General features: G+C 37.2%; 1 protein-coding gene across 3 annotated transcripts in view; it reads right to left on the bottom strand.

Annotated features, from left to right (window-relative positions):
- The window catches only part of DTL (denticleless E3 ubiquitin protein ligase homolog), a 42,954-nt gene that overhangs the window by 27,754 nt on the left and 774 nt on the right, over nt 1-14,426 (bottom strand). For all 3 annotated transcript variants that reach the window (XM_044005329.1, XM_044005331.1, XM_044005332.1), the window contains exons 2-8: nt 7,726-7,851; nt 5,807-5,905; nt 4,919-4,980; nt 4,721-4,841; nt 3,208-3,273; nt 2,322-2,434; nt 1,110-1,183 (exon numbers count right to left, since the gene is read on the bottom strand). In XM_044005329.1, coding sequence (XP_043861264.1) covers nt 1,110-1,183; nt 2,322-2,434; nt 3,208-3,273; nt 4,721-4,841; nt 4,919-4,980; nt 5,807-5,905; nt 7,726-7,851 — 661 coding nt within the window. The remainder of the gene's footprint in view (nt 1-1,109; nt 1,184-2,321; nt 2,435-3,207; nt 3,274-4,720; nt 4,842-4,918; nt 4,981-5,806; nt 5,906-7,725; nt 7,852-14,426) is intronic.

The raw sequence follows: 14,426 nt of genomic DNA, 5'->3' as shown, positions 1-14,426 counted from the left end.
AAAAACTAATAGCAATAGAAATTTAATTTTAAAAACACAACTCCTACTCAATGTCTCACTGTGGCATAGGGGAAACCCTTGGTTCTCTAAAGTTATGCCACCAGAGCATATGGTCTAGAACTTCCTAACAATATGGAAAAAGCTTTAAGTAACAGTAATGGACTGCAGATGTTGTCCAAAAACTAGCCTAGTTCCATGAAAAGAGGGCCATCATCAAGCTGGCTGATGAATTCATAAGGATGGCTTAATAAATCATTACAGTGGGGGCAGCTGGGTGGCTCAGTGGATAGAGCACCGGCCCTGGATTCAGGAGGACTTGAGTTCAAATCTGGCCTCAGACACTTGACACTTACTAGCTGTGTGACCTGGGCAAGTCACTTAACCCCAATTGCCTCACCCCCCACCCCATTAAATAAATAAATAAATCATTAAAGTGATTAGGATCTTCACCAGGGGATTAAGTACACACATCACCAAAATCACAGATCCTTGAAATATGCTTACCTAAAGATACTGAGACCTTATTGTTAGGTTGGAAAAGCAACCAGCTCTTGTTAGAGCTCCAATCAAAAATATAAAAAAATCTGAATCTGAAATAATCAGTTTTCTTCTTTCAGGTTACACAGAGGTTCTATTCTTAAACCCTTAGAGATAGATGTCTAATCCTCAAACACTAGAACTCTGGCAGTTAAAATAAGGATAAGATTATTGTAGCATAGAATTAAAAGTACTAGTCTTAAGAGTCACAAAACCTGGCTAAATTTCAGTATTGATTTTAATATTTATAAGCTGTGCAACCAAGGTCTCTCTAAAGCCATTTCCTCATATATAAAGTGGAGATAAAAATAGTTCTACTATCTACCTTACAAATTTGGCATGAGGAAAGTGCTTTGTAAATCTTAAAGGATTCATAAATATGTGAACTATTTTATCTTTCTTGTTCTCAGGGTAGAGGAGACCTAACTAGAATGATTTACTGGTGTTCTGCTTTCAGTTAGGTTATTCATCCTATCAGAGGATTCACACGGAATTGTAACAGCACTAGGTTGTTTCCCTATCACACCTCACGAAAGAGGTTTGTTCAAAGGTAGTGAAAACCCAACTCTTACCCATCCACAGCTCCTGCTGACACTAGTGTATGCTCATCCTGAAACAGGACCACTGTTACACTCTGTTGGAAATCCTAACAAGACATGGGGAAAGAAGAAAAGAAGTCAGTTCCTTTTGATTCTGATGCTGACAGCATGAATGACTTGATAATTGATAATTATCTTTACCTTACCCTAGTTTTCTAACTCCTATCTTCTTTGCTTGATAGATAGAATCCAGAAGTGGCTTCTAATCTATACCCTATCTCTGGTATAGTGCCTTGAAATCTAATGTCTTAGCAATTGTTCTTCATTATAATATATTCTTGAAATCTACCCCAAATGTTCACATGCACCATTTGTGCCTGTAGAGCATTCCAAGCTCATATTGGTCTGATCAGCCTCCCTCCATATATATCTTGAAATGTAAGATGCTAGAAAGTAGGAACCCTCAGGACAGAACCTTAATACTTAGGTGCTCAGAAAACAAACACCACACCATCAGTTCACGACCAGAATTCAGACCCATGTTACCTCAACACAGATGATCAGCCTCCTAGTTGGTTTGTCTCCAGTCTCTCACCTCTCCAATCCATTCTTAAATTGTTGTAAAAAATAACCTTCCTAAGGCACTGGTTCAACTGGGAAACCCCCCTTCTCAAAAAACCTTCACGAATTTCTAAACGCCTCGGAAATACAAACTACTCAGCTTAGCATTAAGGGCCTGCCACAAAGTAGCTCAATTCTACCTCACTTCCCTTATCTCATGCACCATACATTCCAGTCTCTAACTCAACAGTCCATCTCTTGTCTCTGTATATTTGCATGAACAGAGCATCATGCCTAGGATACACTCCATCTTCACCTCTCCCTTTTAGAATCCTTCTCTCCATTCAAATCTCAGCTCTGTTCCACCTTCTCCACAAAGTCATCTAGACTGCCCATTTATTAGTTATTTCTTCAGCCTGAAAATAACTTGTTTTTACTTATCTGTGTACATACTATCTTTCCCAGAAGAATATACACTCCTTGGGGCAAAGACTATTTATTTTTTTGTATTCACAAATGTCTAGCACAGTGCCTTCCATACGGTAGGTGCTTAATACAAGTCTACTTGAATCTGTGGCATTGACAACTGAATAAAATCCTATTTAATTCCAGGACACCACTGTAAGTCTAGGTAACAACTCCTTAAATAAGATCTAAAAAGGTTTAGAAATCTTCAGAACCTACCACAGAAGGAGCAAGTCCTCTTGATATCTGCTTCTTCTTGGACTTCAATGGGGTTGGTTTGTTCAAAGTGTTGTGAGCTCCAGTGATCTGATTCACTTGTCTATAAAATTCAGCTGAAAGGTATTCCAGGAAATTTTGTTTAAGTTTTATGATATCTGATCTCATGTTGAGTCTTAATAATGAAAAAAAAATTGAAACATCATAGAAAGGGCTTCCCTCTAAATTCATTCATTTTTGATTATGTAAGTGAAATTAGTACTAGAGGTAGCTATACTACATTTAGTGAAGTGTCTTTAGTGTAATAAAGAAAAAAGTAAATAGAACATGATAGAATCAACAAGTCACTGACTAGGTATAAACAGAAAGATGCTGTTACAAAGCTTTCTAATTATTATATGCATTTATTTAATCCAAATATCTATAAGCAAGTTATTTAAATTAAAATTAAAGCAACTTTCACTTTTTCCTCTTATTTTATAACTCTAAATCCTTTGCTACAGCTTGCAAATTAATTTGCTTTTAAAAATTAATTTGTTTTAATGATAGTCATTTTATCTACATCTGTCATTTCTGGATATACCTCTTACCCAACAAGCCCTTCTTTGTAACAAAGAAAAGCAATCAAGCAAAATCAACAGACAGTAACTACATCTGATAATGTGTGCAACATTTTGAATCTGTAATCCCTTAAAACTTAGTTCTGAAGAAACCTAAAAATCTCAGCAGGTGATGTTCCCAATGATTAAAAAAGATCAACTAACAGTTGTGTGAACATGCATTCTCCCTGTTGGTCATTAGAAAAGGTCATTCTACATTTCATTCTTGATATTGTATTAAGATTAAAGAAAGAGTTCCCATATGTGGCAAGTTAAAACGGAACTGCTACCTTTCTTATTGCATCTGGTATCCCAGACCATAATGTTACCATCTCTTCCACCTGTACAGAAGACAGCTGCAAAAAAAGGGAGTCACTTTAAGAAATCACACACTGTATACATATACACTGCGCGCGCACACACACGCGCACACACACACACACACACACACAGTAAATGTAAGCTCCTTGAAATTGGGGACTATTATACTCTTGCATATGAATTCCCAATGATCTAGTAAGAATAGACATTTAATAAGTGCTTGCTGATTTGTATGAGTATGCACACATACATACATGGAATCTGTTCTTTATTACCAAGAGATGTAAAAGATCACTCAATCACAGGATTTCCTTTGGAAGGGAAATCACCAGTCATCTAGTTCAACCCTCATATCTGACCGAGGCCAAAAGAAGTTCAGTGCTTTGCCCACAGTTCCATGGCAGAGTTCTGATTCAAATCCAGTTCTTTGACTCTAGATCCAGTGTTCTATTAAAGCCTGCTTAAATCCAGGCTTGTTTCCCTCAGCTACTCCACACACTTGTGAGTCAAGATTGGTACTCAGAAAATGGAAGAGAATGAAAAATCCTAAAATGTAAGCCATTGACTAAAAGCGTTGAACCAGTAGTTCTTTCCATCTCACAAAGAAAAATTATCAACAAAATACCTTATAGGAAACAATACTTTAGGCATGTTTTTCTTCTTTTGTCAATTCTCAGGGGCTTTAAGAATCAATTTTTTTTTTGTAGGGCAATGAGGATTAAGTGACTTGCCCAGGGTCACACAGCCAATAAGTGTCAAGTGTCTGAGGCCAAATTTGAACTCAAGTCCTCCTGAATCCATGGCCGGTGCTTTATCCACTGCACCACCTAGCTGGATAAAATTTCTTTTCACAGAGGAACTCAGAATTATCTCTGCTATAAGGTGTGTCTATTAGAGTTTAAGTACACCTTACTTTATAAAATAGCTATGCTTCTGAAAAGCTGTAGGAAAATCAAAACTGCTTACCCCTTGATGGGCTATCACTGTTAACATCAGTGGCAGGCAAAAAAATATGAAGGGACTTTTCTATGAACAAACTTGTATGGTAGCTCAGTTACATGGTTCATTTGTACCTAAAAGTAATTGCCATTTCCATAGAAATGAAATTTTCAAAATTGCTCTATGTGTAGAGAGTGTTCCCAGGAGAAGGTGCTCTCTTTACACTCCTAAGCCACTCTCTCCTATACAGTTAGTTCTCTTCTACCACATACCTCTCCATCCCATCTGAGGCTTTGCACCTCCTGTCCCCAGCTTGAGTGGCTTCAATGCTTGCCCCATCCCAATGAATTTGCATAATGAGAGTTTACATAAAGCAAGAACTGTCTGAATTTGATGTTATATCAGCCTTAGTATTTGTACTAGGAAACAAGTAAGGCCTAAAGGCTAAGTGACTTGCCTACAGTAACACATATCTTAAATACCTGGACTCCAAATCAAACTGCTCATCATGGTACTATGGAAAGAATAGGCACAAACACTCACCTTTCTCAAATTTAGAAAAGGAAACTGACTTCAGGCTACATCGATGACTTTTACAAACCCCAATCAGCTCACCAGTCTTCACATCCCAAATCTTGGCTGTCTGATCTCCTGATGCTGTGACCTTCCAGAAATAAGGGACCAAAGTTTAGCCAGCAGCTTAACCAGTGTTTATTTAGTACCAAGAAGAAAGTCACTTACAAGTCTGTGCTCTCCAGGGACCCAGGCCAGGTCAAAAATAGCATTCCAATGGGCCATCCACTCTACACAAAGAAAAGAGAGGTAAGAACTAACTAGAGTGGTGCCTTTAGGAAGCACACTAATACCAATCTAACTATTCTGGCAGTTCTAGAGACAAGCTGAAGACATAATGTGATCTGTCACTGCTTCAATGCCACTTCTGCACCAGTTTAGTGTCTTACTCCCATCATCACCACTATCAATACTCTGGGCCCCTGTCCCGGACAAACTTATCAATTCTATTAGGTCTATTTTCTGAGCAGTTAGCATGCAAATGATACTAAAGTTAGAAATTATTTATTTTTCTGCAAACTTGATATTAAAACTCAAATTTCTTGTTTCTAACCCAGTATCTCCACTACTTCTATAACATTCAAATACAGTCTGGCAAAAGTTGTCAAATCTTATCAAATCTACCTTTAAAATCTCTCAAATCCATTTCTTCCACCCAATTCCTACAGTTGCCAAATTAGCTTATGCTTTCACAATCTAACCTGAACTATTAAAATAGTCTTTTAACTAATTTCCCTATTTCTGGTCACTCCAATCTTGAATTCATCCTATGCACTACTGACAAATTAGTTTTCCTAAAGCAAAGATTTGATCTGCTTAAAAACTTTCAATGTGAAAGGCAACAGGGAACTACTAAATCTCAACTTGTTGCCTTGGCAGGCAAGGCCTTCCACTTACTCTATTCACATTCTTTCATTATTGGGGACACTTTTCCATACTTTCCTTTCTTTGGACCTTTACTCCTATCATTTTTTCTCAGTACAGAGTACCACAAGTTTTTGTTGTGAATTAATGTTTTTCCCAATGTGTTTAAGTCAATGGACTAAGAAGATATACCTTGGAAGAATTTCTTTTTGCAAGTGCGAGATTCTGTGTTATATAGTCTCACAAAGCCTTCTTCATTGGCCACTGCAAGGATGTGTTCCAAGTTGGGGGCTAAAGAAGAAAAAGGTAAAGACCAATATGAATTCCACCACCAAAAGTATAGGTTGAAGATGTTCAAATAAAACAATTCCATCAGGAAGAATTAAAAACTACAGAGGAGATCTACTTGAGACTGAGAAAGACAACAAGTGAAATGTCAGGAGTTAAGGTAGGGATTAATTTGAAGACAGTTTCCTTATATTTCCATCGTTTTTACTCAAATTTCCTACAATGAACTCATACTCATCAATGGTGATTTATATATAACACTATAACCTCTTTCAACTTAAGGATTGTAAAATCAATTTTCCCCCCAATTGTATAATGCTCTTGGTTACATACTATTTTCTGTTATTTTGTAGAGACTTTACCTTACTTCATTATAATATTCATCTTTGATATTTTTGGTGACAAGTCAGTCTCATCGCAGCATGACACTCCAGTCTGATCAGACGTTCTCCAACAACCAGATACAGCTATAAATATGTTGGTAAGAACTGGCCTTCTGGGGGGCAACTAGGTGATACAGAGGATAGAGCACTGGCTGGGGAGTCAGGAGGACCTGAGTTCAAATCTGGCCTCAGACACTAACCAGCTGGATGATCCTGGGCAAGTCACTTAACCCCAATTGCCTCAAAAATAAAATAATGATTAAAATAAGCTTTATTTCTTTACCTTAAAGACATTTGCCATATTGGGATTATCAGGTCACACAGGGTATAACCAATTTTTATGGTTTTTGTTAGATGGGGCCAGATGATTGCACTAGTATATACCATTCACAGCTTTAACTTTAAAAAAAGGGCTGAATTAATTCAGACAGACGTCAATAATCAAGGGTGCTACTTAGAAACTAAGTTGTAATTTGATCACTAGTGACTTAGCTCATTAGAAGAGTAAGTTCTAATTTCAGGTTTTCCTTCTACAAGTCCTTCATTTTTCTGAGATTCACCAACTCTATTTGTTTTTGCCTTCGCATAAACACCACTTGTCTGTAAAATGATTTAGGGAAATAAATATATGGAATTGACCAAGAATAGGTAGACTCACTAGAAAATATGCAACAGCAAAAAACCAAAACACAATCCCCTGGTAACTCCATCACCTGCCTGACCAATGATACACTGATAAAGATTGATTTTTTTTTTTGGTCTTTACCTGTGATTTTATCAGTGTGGAGAATCCCTTCATAGATGTAGACTGGCAACTGGCCCTTAAGATTTCCATAGAGCATTGACAGGCCATACAAAGACAAGAACTAATTTGTGTTTTTCTGACTCCAAGGCTAGCTTTCTACCTACCACTTTTATCTTGCTGCCTCTCAATAAAGAATATAAGAAACATAAGGATTATTATTAAAAGGAAAAAACACTCCTACAACCAATTCCAAAATTCATGTTTCTAGAAACCAAGCAGAACACATATGGTACTAGAGCACAGCACCTCTTTATCTTTCTTGGAGGACTAGAGCTCAGGAGGTAAAGTGTGGGCAGGACAAGCCAGAGGTCCTTTGCCTTACCATACTCCCAACAAGGGATTGGGGGCATTGGAAGATTGGCAGTTTGTAACTTGTCTTTTTTGATTAAAGGCCTTGGTTTTATGTTGTTTTTTTTAAAGGTAGAAAATTTTCACCTTTTCCTGTGCCAGATCTGAGGAAAGGGCTAACATACAGCTAACTAGTTTTGAGAATATATTTATTATTTTTTAAATCCTCTATCACCTATCTAGGTTTCATTAAAAAACCAAAACAAAACAAAACTTCTTAACATAGCATAAGAGACAATTTCTACTCAGGATGGATTATACTCTTTTAAAGGTGTCAAAGGCCTTACCTGTAGAAAAGGCACACCCAAAAGGAGGAACTGGAACTCCCATCTCTCCATATGAAATGTGATCATCATTATAACTGCACTGGTAGCCAGCTAGGAGTGACTGGAGAGGATACTGTGAAGACCATCCTAAAGTAAAGAAGTAAATTCCTTATAGATAAATAGCTTTCAAGCTGGAAGGGTCCGCAGAGGCCATCTCATAGAAACCCCTAATTTTAGAGATGAAGAAACTTAGGCCCAAAGAGTTTAAGCGACTTGCCTGAGGTCATAAGGCACAGGTATTTGAGGCAGGTGCTCTGATCCAGACTTAGCCCTTATTCCACTGTACTACACTGTCTATCAATTTCAAATAGATCATATTTCAGCACTTTTTAACACCAAGAGGTTAAATATCTTCACACTCTTCACACAAAAGGCCATTCCAGCAGCAATGTGGCTGTGAGAGTTAGACTACAAAGGAAAGCTTAGCACCCACAGAATCAATGCTTTAGAATTGTGATGCTGGAGAAGACTTCTAAGAGTTCCTTGGACAGGGAAATCAAATCAATCAATATTTAAAGAAATTAACTCTGCCTATTTCTTGTAAGGACAAATACTGAAGCTGAAGCTTAAATGTTTTGGCCACATAATGAGAAGACAGGACTCATTGGAAAAGACTGAAGCAAGCAGCAAGCAGTGGGTGAGCTGGATAGTGTCATGTAAGCAACGAACAGAGCTTGGACAGCTGTCGGGAGATCGTGGAGAACAGAAGGGTGTGCTGTGGTCCATCCATGGGGCCACAAAGAGTCAGACATGACTGAATGGCTGAAAAACAATAAGGCTGAGGATTCTCAAGTCTGCTCATCTTGCCCTCTGCTGACTGCCAGTTTCCCACCTCCAGTTGCCTTTCAGACATCTCAAATTGGATGTTCAGCAGACTTAAACTCAAAATTTCCCAAACTAAACTCAGTGTCAATCCCTCTAAACCCTCTCTGCACTCCTATCTATTACTTCCAAAGCAACACCACTCTCCCAGTCCCTCAGGGTCACAAAGTTGGTGTTGTCCATGACTCTTCATGATCTCTCACTGCGAATATTCAATCTGTTATCAAGGTCTGTTGATATCAATTTTGCAGCATCCCTCGAACATACCCTCTTCTCTCCTCTGACACTGCTACCACCCTGGTGCAGGCCCTCATCTCACCTCAAGCTTGGACTTTTGCAATGGCCTGCTGAGCCTGCCTACTTCGAGTCTTCCCCCATTCCAACCCATCTTCCATTCAGCCATTAAAGTGATTTCCTAAAGTACAAGTCTTACCATGTCACCCTGCCCAATCCTGCCCCCACCTCAATAAACTCTAGTAGTTCCCTATTGCCTTGAGGATCAAATACAAAATCTTGTTTGGCATTCAAAGCCCTTCATGACCTATTGTACTTGTACCTTTCCAATATTCTTACCCCTTCTTACATTACTGCCTTCTTCCCATTTTTCAATCCAGTGACGCTAGCTTCCTTGACGTTTCATATACAAGACACTCCAATTCTGGGCTTTGGACATTTTCTCTAGTTGTCCCCTATGCCTGGAATGTTCACTCTTCTTATTTCTACCTACTGGCTTTCTTCGAGTCCCAGCTAAAACACTATTTTCTACAGGAAGCCTTTCCTAACCCCTCTTATATATAGTGTCTTCTCTCTCAATTATTTACAATTAGTCCTATATATAGCCTGTTTGTAAATATTTGATTGCTGGTCTCCCCCATTAGATTATGAGTCCCTTGAGGTACTGTCTTTTGCCTTTTTGTGCCTCCAATGCTTAGCACAGTGACTGGCACGTAGTGGACGCTTAATTTGACTACACTACCTATATTTTACAGATTAGTATAACTCTACTACTTAAAGAAACTACTTATCTTTTTCTGAGGGATCCAAAGGTGATGAATGAGAACCGCTAGTTTCTGTTTAACTATTATCTAGGTCTAACATCCTTAACAATGGGAATTTTCATTCACAGACATCTGTTAAAATAAATGGTCTGCACACACACTGCAATAGAAACTACTTTTTTCCCCTAGTGATGAGCACTTTATGGTATTACTTATACTAATTATTGTAAAGGTACCATTTTCCCAAGATCCTATAATTTCATTAAATTTGTATAGCTCTTCCTAAGTCAATCACACTATACTCATATGTAAAGTTACTTACAATATTTTTTTCAGTTTTCAATAATAGTATTTTTTCCAATTACATGTAAAGACAGTTTTCAACATTCATTTTTGTAAGAATTCATTTTGGTAAGAGTTGAAGTCCAAATTATTCTCTCTCCCTCCTTCCATTCAGTCCTCCCTCTCAAATCAAGCAGGCAATCTGATATAAGGTTATACATTACAACCATGTCAAACATATTTACACATTAGTCATGTTGTGAAAGAAGAATCAGAACAAAAGGGAAAACACACAAGAAACAAAAAACAACAAAAAAAAATGAAAATAGTATGCTTCAATCTGCATTCAGACTCCATAATTCTTTTTTTGGATGTGGAGAACATTTTCCATCATGAGTCTTTTGGCACTGTCTTGGATCATTGTATTGCTGAGAAGAGCTAAATCTATCACAGTCGATCATCCCACAATGTTGTTGTTACTGTGTACAATGTTCTCTTGGTTCTGCTCATTTCATTCAGCATCAATTCATGTAAGTCTTTCCAGGTTTTTCTGCAATCCATTTGCTTATCATTTCTTACAGCACAACAGTATTCCATTACATTCATATACCACAACTTGTTTAGCCATTCCCCAATTAATGGGCATCCCCTCAATTTCCATTCTTTCCACAAAAAGAGCGGCTATAAATATTTTTGTACATGTTTGTCCTTTACTCTTTTCTATGACCTCTTTTGGGATATAGACCTAGTAGTAGTATTACAGGGTAAAAAGGTGTTTTTCAAAAGGTCATTATCTCAAGTTTATCCAGAAGAAGGTAAAGAGGATGGTGAAAGACCTGAAGGAACTGGAGCAACTAGGGCAACATATCAGTTATCTTTTAGACCTTTGTTCTTGGCCTCAGAACAATGAGCAATGGGGGAAGGCTGTAAAGAAAATTTAAGGTTTGCATTAAGGAAAAAAAATTTCCTAATAATGAGGTTTATCCAAAAGTGGAGGGAGCTACTACAGGAAGAAATGAATAGAACCTAACTTAAGGTCTTCAGCAAAGACCAGACAACTACTTGTTGGATGCTGTAAAGCAAATTCTTTTTCAATTATGGATTGGAATAGATGGTAAATCAATTTGTACCCTGTAATTCTTTGACAATTAGGTAACTTCTGCCCAAATATTTCTGTCAAATACTCAATCACTAATTTTTTTTCTTAAAAGCAGCTTTTTAATATAGCCGGCTTCCTTAGAAAACTTGTATACAACTTGGATCTTACAAACAAAAACACATCTATCCACAATAATTCTGTTATCATTTTCATGCCTTTTTATGCTGTTTTCTAGCCTAGAACATCCTTCCTCTTTGTCTCTCATCTATATCAGAAAGCTACCAATCCTTTAGGTATTCCAGTTTCCATTTTGTTTACCCTCTAAGGAATTATATACAAGAAAAACACAGGATTTGTAGACAAGAGGACCTGGGTTCTGGCTCCATTATTTATTTCCTTATGTGTCCTTAGGCTAGTCTTTGAGTTCTTTGGTGCTCAAGTTACTCATTTGTAAAATGAGGGGATTGCAGTAGGTGATTTCTGAGGACTCTTCTACATACTAAATCTTTCCCAACTGCATTTTTTTTTCTAAGACTCTCTCTTCCATTTTACATACTGACCAACAACAGACTATTTTATTCTTTACACTACTGTATTATACTCATTGTTACAGGCATTAGTCTTATTTCCTAACTAAACTCCTTGAGGGCATCATCTTCAACAGACATTTTAAAAATTATATATTAGGTTAGGCATATCAAGAGATATACTTATACATAAAGATATGAAGAAATATTTATGACAAATTTGGCTTTAATAAATACCATTCCTCAGCACTGGATCACTGGCAAATGAATGATAGTACAGGTGTGTTATGAAGAAACTGGGAAACACTTCATACAGGAGATGAAACAAACTCATTTTGAAAGAAAGTCAGGATGTAAGACCAGGCTCTTTTTTGAATCCATGTTTCTCCATCAGTGTGGAGCATATATCCCATGCCTCCCTACCCGTGACTTATTATGAGTGATATATTTTACAATAAGTCCTCCAGGGAGGATGTACCCAATCATCTAACTTCTCTTTTAACAATCTTCTTACTGATCTTCCTTAAACAAAAAGGAAAAGGGGAAGCATTTCAGGGGTGTCAGTGTGAACAAAGCCAGTGAGGCAGGAATGTGGACAATATAAAAAAGAACAGGTTGGGTTAATCATAGAAATTCCTCAGAGAAGTACTTACTATATAAAGTTAGAAGTATGTGTCCTTCCCCTGCCTTCCTTGCAAAGGTAAAGGGACTACTACTGATGTGGAATACTACATATAAAGTCAGAATTTTTTCATATGTTGGCTAGTTTTGCTGAACTGTCTCTCCTCCCCCCGACTTTTATATTATATGGGATAGCTTCTCCAGAAAAGAGGATGCATTGGGAAATAGAGGTGCCTAAAAACAAAAGATATCTTTAATTTTTTGTTTTACCATTTTAAATAGGTGTGTATGAGAAAGAGGATATAAAGGGCTTTGAATACCAGCTAAAGAATTGCATAGGCAATTGAATGGAAGCCCTTTTAAGTTTTCTGAGCAGAAGGGGCAAAAGAGTGACATATGCAAGGTAGTGTTTTATGGTGATTAATTTGCTAAGGATGAGTGACTAGAGACAGATCAGTTAGATTTCCATTGCAATAGTTCTGATAATAAGACAAAGTGGGATTGGACATCAAATGGTGGCAACTAGAAAGGAAAAAGAAGCAGATGCAAGACATATAATGAAGGAATAACCAGTAGGATCTGAAACCTAACTAGATGAATGAAAAACCATTTATTAAGTTCTTACTTTGTTCTAAGCACTGTGCTGTTTGTGGGGGATACAAAATCAAAAGCAGAGACATATTCTGCCCTCAAAGTGTTTACATTCCAATAGTGGAATAGGGGAAAGGTAAAGTGAAGAAACCCCAGATTAAATACTAGGTTTGGTGGAAAGAGAAGAGTTTAATTTTAGACATGTCAGAATTGTGACAGCTGCGTATTTAGTAGATGAATGGAGATTCAAGAGCCCATGTCTTAAACAGAAATTCCCTGATACACAAAACCCTTATATGTAAAAATGGCCTATCTATACTATACTGTGCCAGGGACAGACTTTCTTTGAAAGAATTCTCTAAGGCAAATTATTCCCTTCTTACCACTTTCCAAGCTGCTTTATTTCACATAAATCATTATTAGGTTCCACAGGCAGAATAATACCATCTGGTACGATTTCATCTTCATTGTGGATTAAACAGGTTTTTGAAGACTAGACTAGAAGCCTAACCACAATTTATAATATTGTTTCTATGGGGAAATGTGAACTCTTGGAACACAAATAATTTTCAAATTGCCTGTACTACATTGTTCATCCATTAAAACAGGCACCTGCAGTACTTAAGTGCCATAAAAATTAACATTTTCTTGATTGGCAAGTATCCCATATTCTTGATTAATGTACTTTAAAAAAATGTTCTGCCCCAAACAGACAATGTTGATCTGAATACTGGAGATGTTTTAATTCTAAATAGATCTTAATTCAACTAATAATTATTTTTTTTACTGCAGAAATATTCTTTATTTTTTTCCAGTTACATGTAAAGACATTTCTCAACATTTGTTTATACAAGCTTTCCAATTTCAGATTTTTCTCCCTCCCTCTCCTAGACAGCAGGCAATCTGATGTAGGTAGGTATGTATGTATATATATATATATATATATATATATAACATTAAACATATTTCTGCATTAGTCATGTTATAAGAGAAGAATCAGAGCAATGAGGAAAACCTCAAAATAGAAAAACAGCACCAAAACCAAAAGAAATAGTATGGTTCGATCAGCATCTATACTCCACAGTTCTTTTTTTTTCCTGGATTTGGAGATCCCCTTCCATCATGAGTCCCCTGGAACTCTCCCATACCATTGAATTGGTGAGAAGAATCTAGTTCATCACATCAACTAATAATTATTAAGAACCTAAAGTAGGATGTTCCAAAAGGGCAGTTTTTAAGTACTAAGACTTTTGGAACACCTTTTACTTTTGTAAGACACTATAGTGGAAATACAAAGGTGAAAAATGACAGGGGTCTGAGCCCCCAAGAGGCCTGTAATATAATGGGGGAGTGGTATACCATGCATACACACAAGTATGATGCAAATATAATACATATGTGATAACAATAAAGGAGAGGGGGCAGCTAGGTGGCTCAGTGGATAGAGCACCGGTCCTGGAGTCAGGAGGACCTGAGTTCAAATCCAGCCTCAGACACTTAACATTAGCTGTGTGACCCTGGGCAAGTCACTTAACCCCAATTGCCTCACCAAAAAAAAAAAAAAAAGAAGAAAGAATAAAGGAGGGATCTTAAAGTGCTCTAGAAATAAAGTATATAAACCATAGGGGTGGGAACATGGAAATCAGGGAATTCAAAGGGAGTTATTTAACAGGCAAGAGATGAGGAAAGAATTAACTTCTAGGCCTGGGAATCAGTTAAATG

Source organism: Dromiciops gliroides, chromosome 4 (genome assembly GCF_019393635.1).
Source record: "Dromiciops gliroides isolate mDroGli1 chromosome 4, mDroGli1.pri, whole genome shotgun sequence".
NCBI lineage: Eukaryota > Metazoa > Chordata > Mammalia > Microbiotheria > Microbiotheriidae > Dromiciops > Dromiciops gliroides.
The sequence above is the reverse complement of the archived record's forward strand: the minus strand, read 5'-3'. Positions and strand labels throughout refer to the sequence as shown.